Source organism: Musa acuminata, chromosome BXJ1-3 (genome assembly GCF_036884655.1).
Source record: "Musa acuminata AAA Group cultivar baxijiao chromosome BXJ1-3, Cavendish_Baxijiao_AAA, whole genome shotgun sequence".
NCBI lineage: Eukaryota > Viridiplantae > Streptophyta > Magnoliopsida > Zingiberales > Musaceae > Musa > Musa acuminata.
Window position 1 is genome coordinate 3355892 of NC_088329.1, and position 17004 is coordinate 3372895.

At 40.2% G+C, this 17004-nt stretch overlaps 4 protein-coding genes across 6 annotated transcripts; all 4 read right to left on the minus strand.

Annotated features, from left to right (window-relative positions):
- Window positions 1-631: 631 nt before the first annotated feature.
- Window positions 632-3014, minus strand: LOC135617173 (uncharacterized). Of its 2 annotated transcripts, XR_010488631.1 has the most exons (3): window positions 2386-3014; window positions 878-948; window positions 632-720 (listed from the first exon to the last, which is right to left on the minus strand). XR_010488631.1 is itself a non-coding variant. In XM_065117153.1 (2 exons), exon 1 carries the CDS (start codon window positions 2975-2977, stop codon window positions 2408-2410), a length of 570 nt encoding a protein of 189 aa, XP_064973225.1. In that variant the 5' UTR covers window positions 2978-3014; the 3' UTR covers window positions 751-948; window positions 2386-2407. The 2 variants fall into 2 exon arrangements, 1 of the variants encoding a protein (XP_064973225.1); XM_065117153.1 differs by lacking the exon at window positions 632-720 and having other exon boundaries at window positions 751-948.
- Window positions 3015-3571: 557 nt separating this feature from the next.
- On the minus strand, window positions 3572-7428 carry LOC135636578 (replication protein A 32 kDa subunit A-like). The gene is made up of 10 exons (XM_065148370.1): window positions 7229-7428; window positions 7051-7161; window positions 6853-6950; window positions 6719-6760; window positions 6535-6612; window positions 5131-5209; window positions 4853-4945; window positions 4650-4732; window positions 3884-3952; window positions 3572-3806 (listed from the first exon to the last, which is right to left on the minus strand). The coding sequence occupies exons 1-10, from the start codon at window positions 7334-7336 to the stop codon at window positions 3722-3724; spliced, it is 846 nt and encodes a 281-aa protein (XP_065004442.1). The 5' UTR covers window positions 7337-7428; the 3' UTR covers window positions 3572-3721.
- Window positions 7429-7912: 484 nt separating this feature from the next.
- On the minus strand, window positions 7913-11050 carry LOC135617182 (formin-like protein 3). 2 transcript variants are annotated; one of them, XM_065117179.1, is made up of 4 exons: window positions 10243-11050; window positions 10068-10165; window positions 8359-8436; window positions 7913-8262 (listed from the first exon to the last, which is right to left on the minus strand). In XM_065117179.1, exons 1-3 carry the CDS (start codon window positions 10907-10909, stop codon window positions 8374-8376), a joined length of 828 nt encoding a protein of 275 aa, XP_064973251.1. In that variant the 5' UTR covers window positions 10910-11050; the 3' UTR covers window positions 7913-8262; window positions 8359-8373. The 2 variants fall into 2 exon arrangements, with proteins under 2 accessions (XP_064973251.1, XP_064973245.1); XM_065117173.1 differs by having other exon boundaries at window positions 7913-8265.
- Window positions 11051-11956: 906 nt separating this feature from the next.
- On the minus strand, window positions 11957-17004 carry LOC135617178 (adagio-like protein 1). Its single transcript, XM_065117167.1, has 2 exons — window positions 16524-17004; window positions 11957-13722 (listed from the first exon to the last, which is right to left on the minus strand). The coding sequence occupies exons 1-2, from the start codon at window positions 16853-16855 to the stop codon at window positions 12117-12119; spliced, it is 1938 nt and encodes a 645-aa protein (XP_064973239.1). The 5' UTR covers window positions 16856-17004; the 3' UTR covers window positions 11957-12116.

Below are 17004 nucleotides of genomic sequence, written 5' to 3' on the forward strand. Positions count from 1 at the left end.
GATCAAACAGGTAAAAAAGAACAGCAGAAAAAAAAAGATGGAAATGGAGTTCAAAAGAAGATGAGATCGGTACAATTCTTAAGGCGCAACAAAGGCATGAAAGTTCTCCAAATTACATCTACAAACAAAATTGAAACACAATTCAGATAAATTAACACTAAAAACTCCTTTCTTGAAAACAAAAAGAATTTAACATGGTTCCCTCAATCACACAGGATCTGAAAAAGGATTATTTTCTATAATATAGAAACTTCCTACGCCATGCACGAAAATGAAAAAGAAAAAGTGCTGCACAAGACAAGCGGAGACATATACATGTTAAGTTTGAAAATGATGTGCTGTATGTCAGAGAAATATTATGCTGAGTTCCGATACATCATTTCCTATAAGTTAGGCATTAGGTTAGACAAGAAAGAGACTAAAATTTTCATCAATGAACATGTCATGAAATAGGCAGGAACTTTAACAGTGTTATTTTCTTGAATTGCAGAAATCCCAGATAATTCCACTGCACCTGATGATTACTGAGTAAATGACAATGGGTGGGTGTCAGCTTCTTACCTCTTTAGGGCTGGGTTCTTGTGCAACGGATCGGAATAACAAGCAAAATGTCAGCATTCAAAAATAAAGATAAAGCCACACCAACAATTTCTTAGGACTCACCAAAATATATGAAACAGCGGGCATCTTGTCCAATAGGTAAGACTGACTTGAACACATCTGCAGTCATGAGAGGCAGAGGGCAGAAGATGAAACAAAGCAAAACTCTTAATCTAGCATCCTATAAATGTTTCAACAAGTAATAACACTAAGGCAAGGCTTAAATGTTATAATATATATAATGGATAGAAGATGATATCACACAATCATGACTGACCACATCCCTGGATCAAATTCAGAAAATGAAGACTTGCAACTTTTCCCAACTCAACAGCTTGATTTCAGAATCTGAAATAACAGAAATATGAAAATCAGTAACTTTATGAAAAACAACATCTTTTCAGGTGGTAAGGAAACCTATGCTAAAAGCAAAAAATGCAAAAGGGATCAAATTGAAGTATTTATTGATAAAGCAAGACAAGTATAACAAACGAAGTTCTTTTAGTGATGCCTTTTTTAATCAACAGAACAAATACTACGAAGAAAATAATGATAAATAGGTTCCAATAGTGATTGTAAAAAATTTGAAGGAAAGAACATGTCACTTAATGTTAAGTGATTGGCATGCATCTGTTAAGGATGAAATAAGAGCACAATACAAAATTTCCTTTCAGTCTTGGAATAATGTCAGGCTACGCATGCGCTTCCACCATGTCTGAACAAGCTCAAGACATAACCAGTACATACAAAAGACAAACCGAATTAAGCTAAAGGTTCAATACTCATATTTATAAGAAAGCTTAGTTAATAGCTATAATCCCAATCGAAAACCATAACTGATGAAACAAACACAACTCTCTCCCGAAAGGGACACTTATATAACCCATGAAAAAAAGTCTCCCATGGGCTAGGAGCCTCAGTTGAAACTGTTACTCTATCAGTGTCGACAGACGCCTCTTCCCACTGTTAACTTTATAAAATTGTTGGTTCTAAAGTGTAAGGATTAAACAATCTACATTTTCTGTTACTGGTTAACTGCTCTTCTCCATGGATATATGCCGTATATAATATTTATTTTCACACTAAAACTTATATGATACATATTTCACAACAGCCTCAATAACATGGAAACCAAATTTCACTTATCAATATCTGAATCAGACAGCAATTTACAAGGGACATTGGTCAAAGCATTACTAGAACCCCTTTTGTTTAGTATGTTCTCAAATCTACTTGTGATGTGTTGTGAACTCACAATCAACTATAGTGCACTCATAGATCTTGATGTCGCTCAAGAAAGTGTATGCCCATCCCTGAACTAATGCTATGTATTTCTAGTTCCTGTGTCAAAAGCTTGTCCAGAAAATTTGGAAGTGTATAACCAGAGTAATTATATGTATTACACAATCCTAGCAATTTGTGCCGCCGACATGCTACACAATGAATCTAGATTAACACACTTGGTCTTCACAATGTATAGTAGTGGCTCTATCTAGCGGCCATTGCTCCAGAACATCAAAAGATCGATGGGAAAAAGCACATCAACTCCTTACACCAAATGCAAATCCTATTTCAAGATTAAATTCACAACCTAAGATACCTCAAGCAATTTTTTTTTTATAGTAAAGAACTCAAATAATTTCATTAACTCTATGGAAAATCACACAATTTAGTAGCTATATAGCAAGAAGAACCAAAATGTTACGGATTTAGAAACGGAAGTAAAAGTTCAATGGCAAAGTAAATAAATAAAAACTGAAATGAGGGCAAGACACAAGCCCTAACCTTTTCGGCCGGATATCAGATTTTAGCGGTTCGGCTCCGGGGGCAAGGGCCGATTAAACCCTCCCCTCCTATTCATGTACTGCCTCGGTTGCCGCTTAGTCACCGCCCTCACCCCACTCACGTCGTTGCCTGCCACCGGCTTCCCTTTGGTGGAATCAAACCCTAGCGGGATCCCTAGCATCTTCATCATCTCCACCTCGTCGGGGTCCGCGTCCGTCGGCGCTGCTGCCTCTCCGTCCCTTTGATCGTCGCCCGCCTGCTTCTTCTGCTCCTTAGGGCCGCCTTCGGCGTGTTCCGAGGCGGAGGAGCGGCGGCGGTCGCGATCGTCATCGCTGCCCTCCCGGCGGCGCTTGTGGCGGTGGGTGTCTGGGGAAGGTGAGCGGCGGTGGTGGCGGCGGCGGTGGCGCTCGGCCGAACGGGAGCGGGACCTCGACAGGGACCTGGATCGCGACCGCTTCCGGTGGTCTCGATCTCTGTTCCGTTCCCTATCTCGATCTCGGTTTCGATCTCTCTCGCGGTCGCGATCCCTGTCCCTGTCCCTCTCTCGGTCGCGGTCCCGAAGCTTCTCCCTCTCCCTTCGCCTCTCCGACATCTCCCTCACACCCCCGGAAGGAGTTTGAGCTGTGGAAATGAATACAGCGCTGCTCTTTTTATCGAAGGAAAGCCGCGCCAAACACGAAAAACTATCGGGGAAACGGGTCGGATGCGAATCCAAGACTGGAGAAACTATACCCGGGTCCGATAATGATCGGCCATGAGCGTGGAGTTATTACAGTGCACGGATACCAGTTTTGTATTTTATTTAATTAAAATGGATGACGGTTATATATCAATCAACATGTAAGTGAATAATTAATATTCCTGCCAAAGAAGCCTTTCTAAGTATATATGGAAAAGGGAAAGATGACAATAAAATAAAATAATTCATACATACTCATTTACTTAGTTTATTAAATACATAAACTTTCTTTTGGTACATATTTATGTAATCACATCTGACTTAGAAAACAGAGGAAAAAGACTTCTTTTTGCCTATCTCATCGTCAGCCCAACACTTCAGCGTTGATACAAAGACATCCTCTGTAGACAAACACTGTATCATATATATATATATATATATATATATAAACAAATCAATTTATCTTTTGAGAATCATGTCACTAAATCACTTGCAACACTTGCATCTTTATTTTGCAAATGATCACATTATTCCAACTTCCAACAAAATTTGGCAGGGGAATAACAAAGTGGATGTATATGTTCCTGCAAAGAGACCCTATTTACACCTTTTCTTGTTTTTTATTCAGTCAAAGGTTAAAAAAACATCTGACGCATATCAACCATTGTATGCGGACTTGAAATGATATTCATCAACTGTAGAATAAATGTAGCCCACATCCACAAGATAGTTAATTGCATTGCTGCATTGGAAGATGGAAAATAAACATCACAGATCCTACCTTGGAATGTTGAAATTAAGATGAAATAAGAGACTCACATGACCGTATTCTTCGGTATCCCCAATTTTCTGACAATCTCATCAACGTGCAAACCATTTTCACGGCCTCTGATAACATAACATCTTTAGGTCAGGAAATCAAAAGCAACGTCTGGGATATAGGGACGGGTACATCTACTAAAGTAAGTCCACAAGAAAAAGAATTTAAAGGTAATTACACAAGATTTGTGTCTAATGTCTCTGCGGTAGTCATACAGAATACGAATTGTCACAAAGAAGAGTGAGACTATTGAGTTGCTGGATAGAGACTTCAAAAAGAAATTAAGGGAGGACAGAAGTGAAAACAACCAAATACAAAAGAACAAATGCATTAATTTCCATGAGATGGCACAAAAGAAAAACAATAATACTATAGGAGGTAATTGCTTATATGCTGGCCTTCAGCGGGTGACAGATAACCATAACTAATTAAAAAATAGAAAAAATAAGTGAAACGAACAGTTCTCTTGTAGAAAGAGCCTACTAATGCAATTGCTTCCAAATCACAATGGAGAGACCAGCGAGTATAAAGCACTACAAATATACATATATCCATATCTAGATAATAAGGAAATATCTACACACAGCACAAGCAACAAGTTTTGCCTGCTTCGGCACCTTAATGACGTTTTAGAATAGAAGTTAATGTAGAGAGAGACCATAAGCAACATTGCAAGAAACAATTTATAATAGACTTCTTCAAGATTTCATTTTCTGCAGGCTCATATATATATATATAACAACGCAGATGAGTAGCATAACTTACAGGTTTGCTGGCTCTTGGAAAACCCCCCAAACAATGTTGCAAATGTTGTTCCCAGGTCCATCCATGGCTACATAAGCAGAAAACTGACCAGGAAAACTAAGGATGGTTACCCTAATTGCTAGTGTCTCATGAATCTTTGGTAAACTAATAAAGCTCAGTCATACTAGGAAGAAGAAAAGAAATTGAGTTTTAGGACAAGTCACTTGGTGGGAAAAAGGAGCTGGGTATTCTTTTGCTCCATTAGGAAAAGATGAGGCCGCAGTTAGATTTGTTGGTATCTGAGCAGAACCTCCTCCCTGTTCAAATGAAAAGAAAAGGACATTGATTCAAGCTTTTCAACCATTTGAACGGTTAATGTCTAGACACACAGGCATCACCACAAAAGATAGGATATATTGCATATCACTATTTTCTGTAAGCTACATGGTGGATATGTTAGCACGAAGGCATTGTCACAATTTCAAATGTGTTTCGCAAGTACCATTATTTTCTTGACATCCATATGTACAAATATGCATTCGATGAAGTGGAGCACAACCTCATTGAAGTCATTCACAGGCCTGAAAAGAAAAGGTATCCCGAGGGTGTAATTTCTCCCAACAAAATGATGCAACAGATTGAAATTGCATGGTTCTGTAAATAAGGTTTTTTTTTCTTTGAACTGCAGTATGCAATTCATGATTTCCTCACTAATAGAGGAATATCCACTAGTTGAACTCTTAAAATAACAAACCGTCAAGAAGAACCTAAATACAGCATAATCTACCTGGTTTCTTTACCCTATATTTCAACCAAACTAAGCAAGCAAGCAGATAGTGCTAAATAAGTATCCTAATGGAAAAAAAAAGGAAAGGAAGAGGCTGATCATGATTGAAGAATCTAAAATTCCAGCTTTTTATCATAGTTGTTCGGCTACATATAGACAATTCTGATACAGATTTCCACAAACCAAGGGAAGATGCCATCACTCAATCAAAGTAGGCAAATCAAAATTATCAATATCCTTGGGACTGTGTGCATTGAATTTTTTATGGTCTACAAGCCTCAAAGTTTGAAATGGCACTAATGAAAGATTCTCTTTACTTGAGACTGCCAAACTGAAGATGGATGTGATAACTGTAGGTTTATCAAATTAAGTCACGTCAAACATTAATCATGGCCAATGCTTAATCAACTTAAAAAACAGAATACTAAGATTACAGGGCCTCTACATATTATCATACTAAAGACTTTGTTGTCAATTGGTTGATTACAAGTACATCTAGTCTTACACAACATCAACATTGTTGTCTCATCAAATTCTAGAATCATGGAGCACAACTCAAAGCCTTCCAGAAAAGGAATGAGCACTGTAAAACCCATTATCTAACTTATTACCATTTAGTAGTTATGTGAATTTCCTAGTCTCTGGATCATTCAAGGTATATGTAGTAAATTAGTCTTTCATCCTTCTGAGTATTACGTAACATAGGTTTACCTTGTTATAACAGACAGATTTGAGAAATAAAGGTGAGAACAGACAAGGAACATAAGAACAACTATACATACTCCCTAGGCAGTTCATTTATTCTATACCACACATATAACACAAGATCCTTGTATTGACAGGGATAGACCACCAGGAAGCAAAACAAATAGCAAGCCCTGATAGGGCTTATGGTTTTTGTAGCATGTTTGTAAGCAACAATTATACAGCAAGCAGAAGCTACATGGAGTCAAGGGAATATAGTTAAGACTTAATATACACCAAAGGAATGTAGCTAAATTATAGCATTCAACAAAAAGATAATGGTTAAACCAAAGTAAAATACGAAGGCACTGTCTTAATTGCAGATTAGAACAGCACATAAACGTCACATCATACAAGAAGATTCAGGTGTCTTACCGAACCGAAAATGCAGATGCATGCCTTTTGCTGTGGAATCCTTTCAAATGACCATGAACTTTTACATAAATCCCATTTCTTTAGCATCAAAAAGAGTATACCAACATAAAGTAAGGCTCTTATTAGAAAGACTAAGACATTAAAATATTCTTAATTCGAAAAAGAACCATTACGCAGCACCTACTGGATAGCTGTCACTTCATTCGCATCAGGGGCTTCATTAATCCTATAGAATCGGTCAGCAAGAAGTACGTACCAACATCATTGTTCAGTTTATGAAAAATAAATTAAACAAAAATTACATGAGAAAATGATCACCATCTATTGATGTCAATCCGACCGGTTCCATCATCAAGCGTGAAGGTGACATCAGTGACCCTCTCCACCTTATTCATCACCAATCCCAAAAGCCGAACCTACAGTCGCCCAATCAAACCCCAGTCGATTCACTGTTAGCTCCGGATAAGGGGTTTTAAGAGGTAGGGTTTGATCGAGAAAGAACAAGGATCGGATCACATTAGTGACATCAACTCCATCAATGGAGAGCGCGGATTTGTCGACGCCGGAGTGGTAGGCAGCGGCAATCTGCTTCGCCGTCAGCGGGAGCACTCCTTGAGACCCACGATTCTGCGACGAGTAGCGGCGATGGGAGTGCTAATGCCATAGATCGAGAAAGGGAGGATCCGTGAGGTACCTTGGCGGGGTATGAGGGGTCGGCGGCGATCTGGGTGCCCGGAGTGGGCATGAAAGCGGTTCCGGTGAAGAGGCGAGGCGGAGCTCCATGGAACTGCCTCTGGATCATTGCCGCTATTTCTATGTAGAGATTCAACGGAAAAGCTGCGCCTAAACGCAGGTTGTTAGGAAGAGGAACGACGAAAAACGATCGACTCCTAAAATGCGTAGGCATCGGATGGCGGGAGAAGTGGAGTATTTATTTTATATATAGGAGTGCAAATTACTTATATACCCCTCTACATGTATACATACATATATATATATATATATATATATATACACTAAAAATTAAGAACTAAATATATAACATCACCAACCAGTGCAAAAAGGGACCAATAAACCCAATCAAACAGGGTTAAGTAGGCATTCCAAAACCTCCACTGAGTTGAGACACTAATGATGCAACACAAAGAAAGACCAACAGTTTGTATACTTAATGTTTAAGGATATTAAACACACAGACTTCATATCATTAATTACTTACAACCATGACACAATGAAAAACTGCAACCATGATTGATGGCAGCCAAAGGCCAAGTAGCAATGCATTTTTCTTGTCACTATCTTAGCAATGATCCATAGTAGCACTCGAACTCTGTAAAAAGGCATAATATAATAGGGAATCAAAGTATTTAAGAAAATATTAAGTAAATAGGATATTCATATTACAGGGAAGAGCTGTTTATGTCATACAAAAAGCAAACTGTGACTATTTTGATTGCTTTTGGAGAGATGAGTTGATAAATTTTCAAAGACAGTTCACATCACTGATACCCAAAGGAGCAAATATCAACATGCAAACAATGGAAAACATTTGCAGAGGAACTTATTTATTGTATATTCTATCCCCCTAAAATGGACTGACCACTGCCCAAAGGACCAATTTGTCAGTAATGCATTGACTGCTTCGAAGCATTGATACACTATCATAAACTGCATTCATCAGACATGTTTTTAACTCTATAATCCACACACCAGTGTTGAAAAAGTTTGCTGCTGCATGACAAAAACACAATAACAGTTTCAGAAATAAGCAAATGAAAGGAAGAAATGGAGATAATAATTTACTTCACTGAGATAATAATTTACCTCACTGGTAAGTTATTAGACAGAATGTCCTCTATCGACGAGCTCTTTTGGTTTATTGACTTTACTACTTTCCTTATCCTGCAACCAGAAGAAATTTGGAAACTCGACTCAAATCCTTGAGCCATCAAGCTGTGCATATTCATATAGGATTTGTCTTGTTTCGTACATCTAATATCAGATTAAATCATTCATCATACAGAGGGATGATATATGTTACAAGTACATCTAAACCCAAAATACAAAGTTGAGGATCGGACAATAACATCCATTGGTCCTCAAAGATCATGCAAGATACATTTGGGAAGGAAACTTTGTGGTAAAAGAAAAGGCAAGCATTATGTGCTGCCTGTGCCCTCTTGCCTAGGTACCTCAAAATTCTCAGACTTATCGCTCTGCACTTTATTAAAAGCTGAAAAAACATGTTTTAATTACATACATAAAGCACAAGAAATCATGAATACTCATCACAGGAATATAGTTAATGATTCTAAGTAAATGGAACCAAATGAATATTGCAAATGCAGACACCTCAGTTGACTCAGAGACCTTCCCATAAACATGCATGGGAAACCAAGAACTTGGGTCAAAAGAACATCAAGTGTTACTTAGAATACAATTAGATCAAGTACGCAAATGCACTACTTTTGTCATAAAAAACATGATATGCCAACACTTCCATATTGCTTTTATCTGACGTTTCACGCATCAAGATGGACAAAATCAATAAAATTTCTGAGATGTTTATGAAATCTTTGCTCATTCAAATTTAACTGGAAGTCCATCCAATACTGACCTCTCCATGCAGGCTAAAAACCTCCGTACTTGTAAACTTTTACATGAACATATTGGGAGGAAATCAAACTTCCCTACTCCAACTGCTAATAAACCAATCATAGATTATATATACATATGTGTATGTATGCATGGATGTGTATATAGATAGATGTATACATGTCTTTTCATTTTTTTAACTTTCCCAAGCACATTCACAAATTGAGATGCTTGACTATTTTAGAACTGCTTTATTTACTTCAAGATGCATGGCCATATTTGTCCCACCTCTAAAATTTCTGTAAATTACAAACAAAAACAACTTGGCATATCTCCAGGCAAAACACACATCAGACAGTACAAAGGCACAGTAATTGCATTCACATATATAGATAACAGCATGAGATGTTTTTCTTATCAGCATATTATCAGCTCATCAACCCTTGCTGATCACTGGTGTGTGGAAAATATATAAGATCTCCAGATTTATGAATTTGCACTTCATTTACCAAGCTTGAATACATTGATGATGTTGTCTCAATTATGAATGGTTCTTTTCTTCAAATCCTCAAATGAAAAAGGGGAAAGAACAAATAAAAAAACCACATGATGTACCTCGAGCAAGAACTATTGATAGCATGAGATACAAATTATCATAGCCAAGGCATTTGACCATATACGTGAACAATCAGAGCAAGTTGCAAACATCTGTTTGTATAACTCAAAAAAGATTTCTAAATTGAAAATAAATCGAGTAATTGCTCTAGGAAACAAGTCCAAGGAATAAAATTATAACCACTGAAGAGAATAACAAATTAAAAATCAGCATACACAAAGCAAAATAATGACAAATATTAATTAGTTTAATAGCATATCCACATCCACAACAACTAAAAGAGCATTACAAGGCAAGAGGCAAGAGACAAAAGAGCAATAACCTTCTCATTGTGCTCGTGGTATTCATTCAACGCCCACTGGTACTTGGAATGGTTTAACCCAAACCAATCCGCCAAGAAATCGTCCAACTTTGAATGCGCTGTGAGCCAAAACCAAAAAATTATGGGAATGAAAGAACCTATTATACCACCGAAGTTAAATAGTTCAACAAGATACCATCTTGTACTTCGGCGACGGCGTCCCAGAAGAACCCGAACACGGACCCAGATGACGTGGAGACTGGCTTCTCGAACCGCAGAGGTGGGACCTGAACCGGTGGCGGCGCCACGATTGGAGGCGTCGGCAGCAGCGGAGAAGGAGCCTTAGCCGGCAAAGGAGCATCCTTGTCAGGGTTGTTGGCGCGAAGGCTCGGGGCAGGGCTCGCAATGGGGGATCTTGGGAGCTCGGATGGCGTCGGAGTCGTAGGCGGGGTAATGAAGATGGTGTAGCACCCGGCCTTCCCGATCAGCGGCGGCGGCGGCGGCGGTGTCCGCGGTGCGGCCATGACGACGGCGAAAAGACCAGCAGGTAGCGATCGAAGGCACGGTGGAAGCGAGGGCGGAAACGAGGGTGTCGCGTTGTGGGACCGGTGTGGGAGAAGAGAGGGGAAGAGGAGGCTCGCGGGTAAGCTGAAGCCGCAATTGGCGAAGGGTAGAGAGGCAAAAAGCGTGACCTTTTCACCTACGTTCTCTCGCTCGCTCGGTCGCTCGCTCTGGCCGTGGGACCGAAGATAGGGTTTGGCTTGGCAAGAAATAACGAAAATGTCCGCTGATGGAGGGATTTGCGGAATTCTATGCGTTTCACCGTGGTGCGGATCGCCTGTCTCATCTAACGCACGGAACATCTTCTCTAACCAATCGCCAAGGTATTAGACACCAACAACCGTGTAGGGCCCGCTGCTCCTTGTGAGAGCAAACTCAGCGTCTGCTGCCCCGGGCGAGGCAGGAAAACCCCTTCGCAACGAGGGTTCCCCATCTGTTGATGAACTCGAATCAAAATGGCGAATGTATCTGAACACAACAATTGAATGACTTCCAAAACCAAATGAAGTGCATCGTTAATTTCTGTTTACAAATCAAATTCATGATAAAATTAAACTCGTCCAAAGGTTTCAAAAGAGAGGGATAAAAAGTATTATTACTCCAGCAGGATTGAATCAATCAAGGTGATTATTGATCTATGAATCAGTCGCATGATAGTTTGGCCAAAGAACAAGCATAGAATATATATATATATAGACTTGCAAGGAAACAAAGATCAAACATGCAAATGGTTTACCGGTGGGTAGATCGGATGAGTCATGTTAACGTAGACTACTAATATACAGAGGCATGCGTGAGACTTCCAGTGTGGTGGAAAGCTCGGGTTGGGCCCAGCGGAAGAGAATGAGCGGTCGACACGCGACCCGACGACTGGCAGACCAAAAAGATACACCTAGAAAATGTGGCCAAAGGCCATGTGATGGACCCCCATCATTTCACATTCACTCATGTGATGGTTGCCAAGCTAATGCAACAAAGAACAGAGAAAATAACAAGCGAAAAGAGTCACCAAGGCATCAATTTTGTACAGAGAGTATAGTATAGGGAAACGATAAAAATGATAGCACACAAACATTAAGAACCGATTCAGCATGCATATGAAACAAATAGATTTGTGATTCAAAGAAGTGATTACTTAAAATGACACCGTAAACAACAATATATAAACATCAAGAAATGGAACTCAGCCAATGGACAGGACATGGAGGACAGTACTGAATGTGCACGGGCAAACCGCTTAAGTTTAGCAATAGAATAGTAGAGGTACGAGAAATAAAAATTACAGCAAGTAGTAGTTAGAGAACTATAAAGATGTTCATAATTTCTACACGATATCTGACAGTAATGTCTTATGTCCGGACTAAAAGGGAAACTAATTCAGGACTATAATTTGTTTCATGAAGATGCATAATTTCTTGTGAGCAGGACATGATATTTGTTTTCATCTAGTGAATGTAATGCATAAGCTATTCTAGTAGACCTTCAAAATGACTTACAGAAGATCTCTTATTAAATGGTGGAGCTGAAGAGAGACAGTTCGTGCAACTCGCTCAGCATCCATTCTTCTCCGGTTTGGCCACCGAGTACTATCGCTCTTGTTCCTCCAACAACACAAGTACTGTGTCCCCAAGCAAATTGAGGTGGTCGACTGGGTACATCGAGTATTCTCCATGTAGGTGTCTCTTCAGTTGGATCCAAGAGATAAAGTTGTGAAGCTGAGTGAAGGCCTGCAACAGATCCACCGAATATTAGGATTCGACTGCCAGGAAGGCTGACAGCTACGTGATCAAGGCGTGGTGGCGGACCAATTCCAGCAGGATTTCCGGCACCTGGCATTCCACTACCAGTAATGGACCTCCAGCATGGTTCATCTTCGCTGAGATCCATGGTGAACACATCACTTGACCGCAACCTGAGAGGCCCACTCTTGGCCAGACCACCAAACATCAGTATTTTCCTGCCATCATACACTGATAGCGAGTGACCCAACCTAGAAGGAGGTGTCCATGATGCCGGTATCTCTCTCCATACAGGTTTCTCCATGGTGACATCCAATAGGTATGTGTCACTAAGAAGTATACCAGAGTCAGCACAGCCTCCTGAAACAACCAACTTTGTGCCGTCGAGGGTGCAAGAGCTGTGCCAGGACCTGGGCACAGGTGGTGCGATGCCAGAGATCTCACGCCACGCTGGATGTTGGGCATCCAGATCCAATATGAAGACATCATTCAGCAAGCCCTGCCTGCCGCAACCACCAAATACAACCAGCCAAGATCCATTTAAGCATGACAACGTATGGCCCCACCGACCAGGAGGGGCAGACGTCACATTGACATGTCTCCACTCTGGATTACTGACATTTAGATCCAATACAAAGGTATCATTCATCGGCTGCATATTAACACCTTCCCCACCAAAAAGAACAACTCGGTTCCCAACAGCACAAGCACTGAAATTGCAACGGGATGGCTCCACAGCACCTCCAACTGTCAATTTCCTCCATGAAACTGCTTCAAGGGTGGTCAATTCCCTTGCAAGTCTTCCCCATCCAAGTCTTCTGGCTTCAGGTATGGTCTCCAGTGCAAGAGTAGTTTCGCTGCCCCATGCATTCTGACATACCATTCTCCAGAGATCCTCGTTCTTTGTTAACTCGTAGAGCTTCGTGCAGACAGAACCAACAGATGCAATATCTCTTGGTGACAACCTTGACAGAATCTTCTGACATAATACCTCATCACCCATTTGTAATAAGCTGCAAAATTCACGACAGATGTGTCCATGCCCTGTCGAGATAGGTCTGCTCAAGGGGTTGGTGGTAAAACGATCAGAAGGTTTCACAACTGCCTTTGTCATAGGGCTAGGAAGAGATCCCAGATCAACATCTGTGTCAGTGAAGAACTGAACGCACATATAATGGGTTATTGTCTCATCATCACCATAGATCGGTGTTAGCTGTAATCTGTTCATCAATGGGGAACCATCCTTCCTAAAGTTCAACAGATCACCTTGGAACTCAATGCCCTCCTCAAGACATCTTCGTATTTCAGCAACCACTGCAGCATCTACTAAAGGATGCCTCCTTTGAGCAAATGGTCCTCTGCATTGCAAGAATCGGCTGGAAGAATACATTGAAACAATACTTTTGAGTTTATGCTAATATATGCAGGCAGTCAGATATACTGTCAATGTGCATATTCCCTAAAAAAGATCAATTAATTTTGAAAAGAATGTCTTCAATCTAAAAAGAAATACATATAGACATACATATACATATGTATATGTATACATGTACATGTATATGTATACATGTACATGTATACATATACATGTACATGTATACATATACATGTATATATATACATATATATATATATATGTACCTGGTAAAGAACCAACATGAAATGTGATTAATAAAGTGAAAAGTGGAAGGGAAGTTGACTATAATTTATATTGACAGAAAAAGAACAAGAACTAAATTTTGATGACATATAAGAGCGATACAGTGTGAGTGTGCTTCCCACAAAACATTCCAGCAGGAACCTACCAGAAACAGAAATCTAGAACTATTCCATTGTTTGGCATCCAGGCAATTACAACAAAGATATGTAATAGGACAAAATGACCAAAAAGATCAGAAATGTTAGAAAAGAAGCACAGACATGCTTCTGGCCATGACCAGCCATGATGCCAAAATTATTATCGTAACAATCATCTGAAGCACATTGAATCTGATGCAGACAAGAAAACAAAGGAATTCACAAGAAAGACAAGACCTGCATATTCCTCTAGATAGCTACCATTATGATGGAACTTGTAGAGACACACCAGAATCTGATCTCATATAACACATGCTGATTGTACTTAGATAATACAATCTGATACCCCACGATAGCGCAGATGGGCATAGGTTGCACATTTCAAGTACTCTATGGGAACTTGGCCCATGTTGTTACGGACTGGGGTTGTGACATTCGATATGTTGTGACTACCATAATCTTATTCATATCTACAGAAGCATTGACATTCTCCAGAATCATTTCATAATTCAGCAACAAACTTGAAGACTTGAACATAAAACTCTCAGGAACCATCTATTACACTTTACTATTTTGTAACTTTCTCAAAGCACAAACATGTAATGTATAATTTATATCGTTAACAAGTTGCAAGCCAGAAAAATAAAAATTCTGCCATGATGGATGAAGGAAAGAGAGAAATTTGTCCCAAAAAAAAAGAGAAAATTTTCAAGAAGTGCTCTGTAAGAAATGACCAAAGAAACTCCTGTATAATCGCTAGAAGGTGTTGCTTTCAAGGCCAAGCCTGTGAGAGTCTGTCATAATTCACCCTGAAGAAGCTGAGAAGAAATGGGGAGAGAGTTTATAAGAAAAAGTATCTGGCCTACATGAGCTACCCTCCCATCACCGTTTACACGCCTCAAATGTTTTGTGTCTGGTCATAAGCACTCGCTACTTGACGACTAATCCCTCCCAATGGCTCCACCCTCATACCTTCATCCCATCCCTCCCTCCAAGCCATGCCCACAACTTACCTTGGAACGAAATAAGGACTCGAAGTTAAAAATGAAAGAATAATAAAAAAGACAAGAGAGGAGTATAGATTATACCATTTTGGCGTGCAAGATAAAGGAAATGCAAGAATGGAAATTTTCCAATTGACATAGATCCTATTAGACATTATAAGCCAAACAAACTAAAGAATAGCATATCATAATCCTAAGGCCAATAAAGAAGTTTAAGAGGAAGGGAACTTAAGTACTATGCAAAATAAGTTATGCCGCATTTTCTTACAATCCATATTATCAAATTTTCCCATAAATCTTTAGGACTCTTAAAAGGCATTCATCCACAATCAAATGATAGTAACAATCATCGTTAGTTCCACCAGTGGAATACTAAAGCATATGCTTCAACAAAAGTGATCAAAACCTATACCCTATATTAAACACAAGAACGAGTCAATTATGTCAAGTGGTCTTCAGCTGCAAAAAGTGCTGCAATGAATGTCACTATAATATCACAACCTCTTCATCCTTCAAATTTATGTTCTTCTACCGATTTGTACTTTTAAAGGTGTAGTTATAATCATAGTTTCTTTTCTGATCCAAGTATTTTGGAGGATAAAATAACTGCAAGTGGCACACTATTCTGCATCCAACTTTGGAGCAAGAAGTATGGAAAAGTCACAACCAGCTAACAAAAGTTTAGACTGCAGCAATTATCCCAAGATACATATAGGGCCATCTAGACAAGTTAACACATGCAGTCTTTAACTCCGGTTCCAGGTCCCCAATAGAACGTAGACTCCAACTTGATTTTGGATATTATTTAACAATCGGTGCAATAGTGAGACGATGTTTCTTAAACTTACAAGTTCCAAGTTCTATCATTCATTACTCTAATGATCCAAGGCAAAAGATCATCCTGGTGTCATTTAATTCTTCCTCCGTCGTTCGGTACGAGAGACTATTGATAAAACCACATCTTTCTTTGGATGCTGAGAGGCCATAACATGTTTCGCCATCGGTGATTGATAGTGTGGTTCATTCAGTAACTTCGACTTTTGGCCTAACTAAGGATATCAAATTCAGAAACTTCATCATTCATGTAACCTAGGCTAGCAATCATCAAGCAGCTAATTTTCTTCATTCCTTATCCTGCAAGCTCCATCCGACAACACAAGTTTGTGTTCGTCATAACCATGGTAGGGCAAATCAAAATCAAAGTGCAGAAATTTCAACTACTAACGACTATAAATTAGCAACTACATATGCTCCTCTCATCAATTGATCATCATACAGAACAGTAATCACCAACAAGCCTCAAAGAAAGCAAAAATTGAAGGATCTAAAGAGCATAGTTTTCCTTTTACGAAAAAGAAATGACATGGGGCTCTTACCAGTTCCTTCCGAGCACCTCCTCGGCGCGATACCCTGTGGCCTCCTCGAACCCGCGATTGACGTAGATGATGGGATGGTCGAGCTCGAGCGCGTCGGTCACCACCAGCCCGCACGCCGCTGCCGACTGGAGCATACTCTCCACGGCGAAAGAGAAGACCGAACTGCCATCGTTCACCAGGAAACCCCCTTCCTTCTCCACCTCCCCCTCCTCCTCCTTCGCCTCCGCCTCCGCCTCCTCCTCCTCCTCCTCCTCCTCCCCCTCGCCGCCGCCGCTCGGCCTCCCCTGTTCGCCGTCCCACTCCATCCGCCGACGCCGACCCGGAAGCCTCATCACCCCATGTTCCGTCGAAAGGAGACGTCCCTACCTCGCAATCCCCTTCTCTCGTCGAGGGTTTTGGTGATTCCCCGAGCTATCGAAACAGGTCTCAGATCGATCGAGGCTAGCGAGAACAAGGGCGGGTGAGGGATGGCCGCAGATCG

Coding starts and splice junctions, on each gene's coding strand:
- LOC135617178 (XM_065117167.1), bottom strand. CDS start 16,855: ATGAGGCTTCCGGGTCGGCGTCGGCGGATGGAGTGGGACGGCGAACAG. Junction 13,723..16,523: donor GAGGTGCTCGGAAGGAACTG/GTAAGAGCCCCA, acceptor GTATTCTTCCAG/CCGATTCTTGCAATGCAGAG.
- LOC135636578 (XM_065148370.1), bottom strand. CDS start 7,336: ATGATCCAGAGGCAGTTCCATGGAGCTCCGCCTCGCCTCTTCACCGGA. Junction 6,761..6,852: donor CGGATTGACATCAATAGATG/GTGATCATTTTC, acceptor CCGATTCTATAG/GATTAATGAAGCCCCTGATG. Junction 6,613..6,718: donor AATGAAGTGACAGCTATCCA/GTAGGTGCTGCG, acceptor TTGATGCTAAAG/AAATGGGATTTATGTAAAAG.
- LOC135617173 (XM_065117153.1), bottom strand. CDS start 2,977: ATGTCGGAGAGGCGAAGGGAGAGGGAGAAGCTTCGGGACCGCGACCGA.
- LOC135617182 (XM_065117179.1), bottom strand. CDS start 10,909: ATGTTCCGTGCGTTAGATGAGACAGGCGATCCGCACCACGGTGAAACG. Junction 10,166..10,242: donor CGTCGCCGAAGTACAAGATG/GTATCTTGTTGA, acceptor TTTGGCTCACAG/CGCATTCAAAGTTGGACGAT. Junction 8,437..10,067: donor ACCACGAGCACAATGAGAAG/GTTATTGCTCTT, acceptor TTCTGGTTGCAG/GATAAGGAAAGTAGTAAAGT.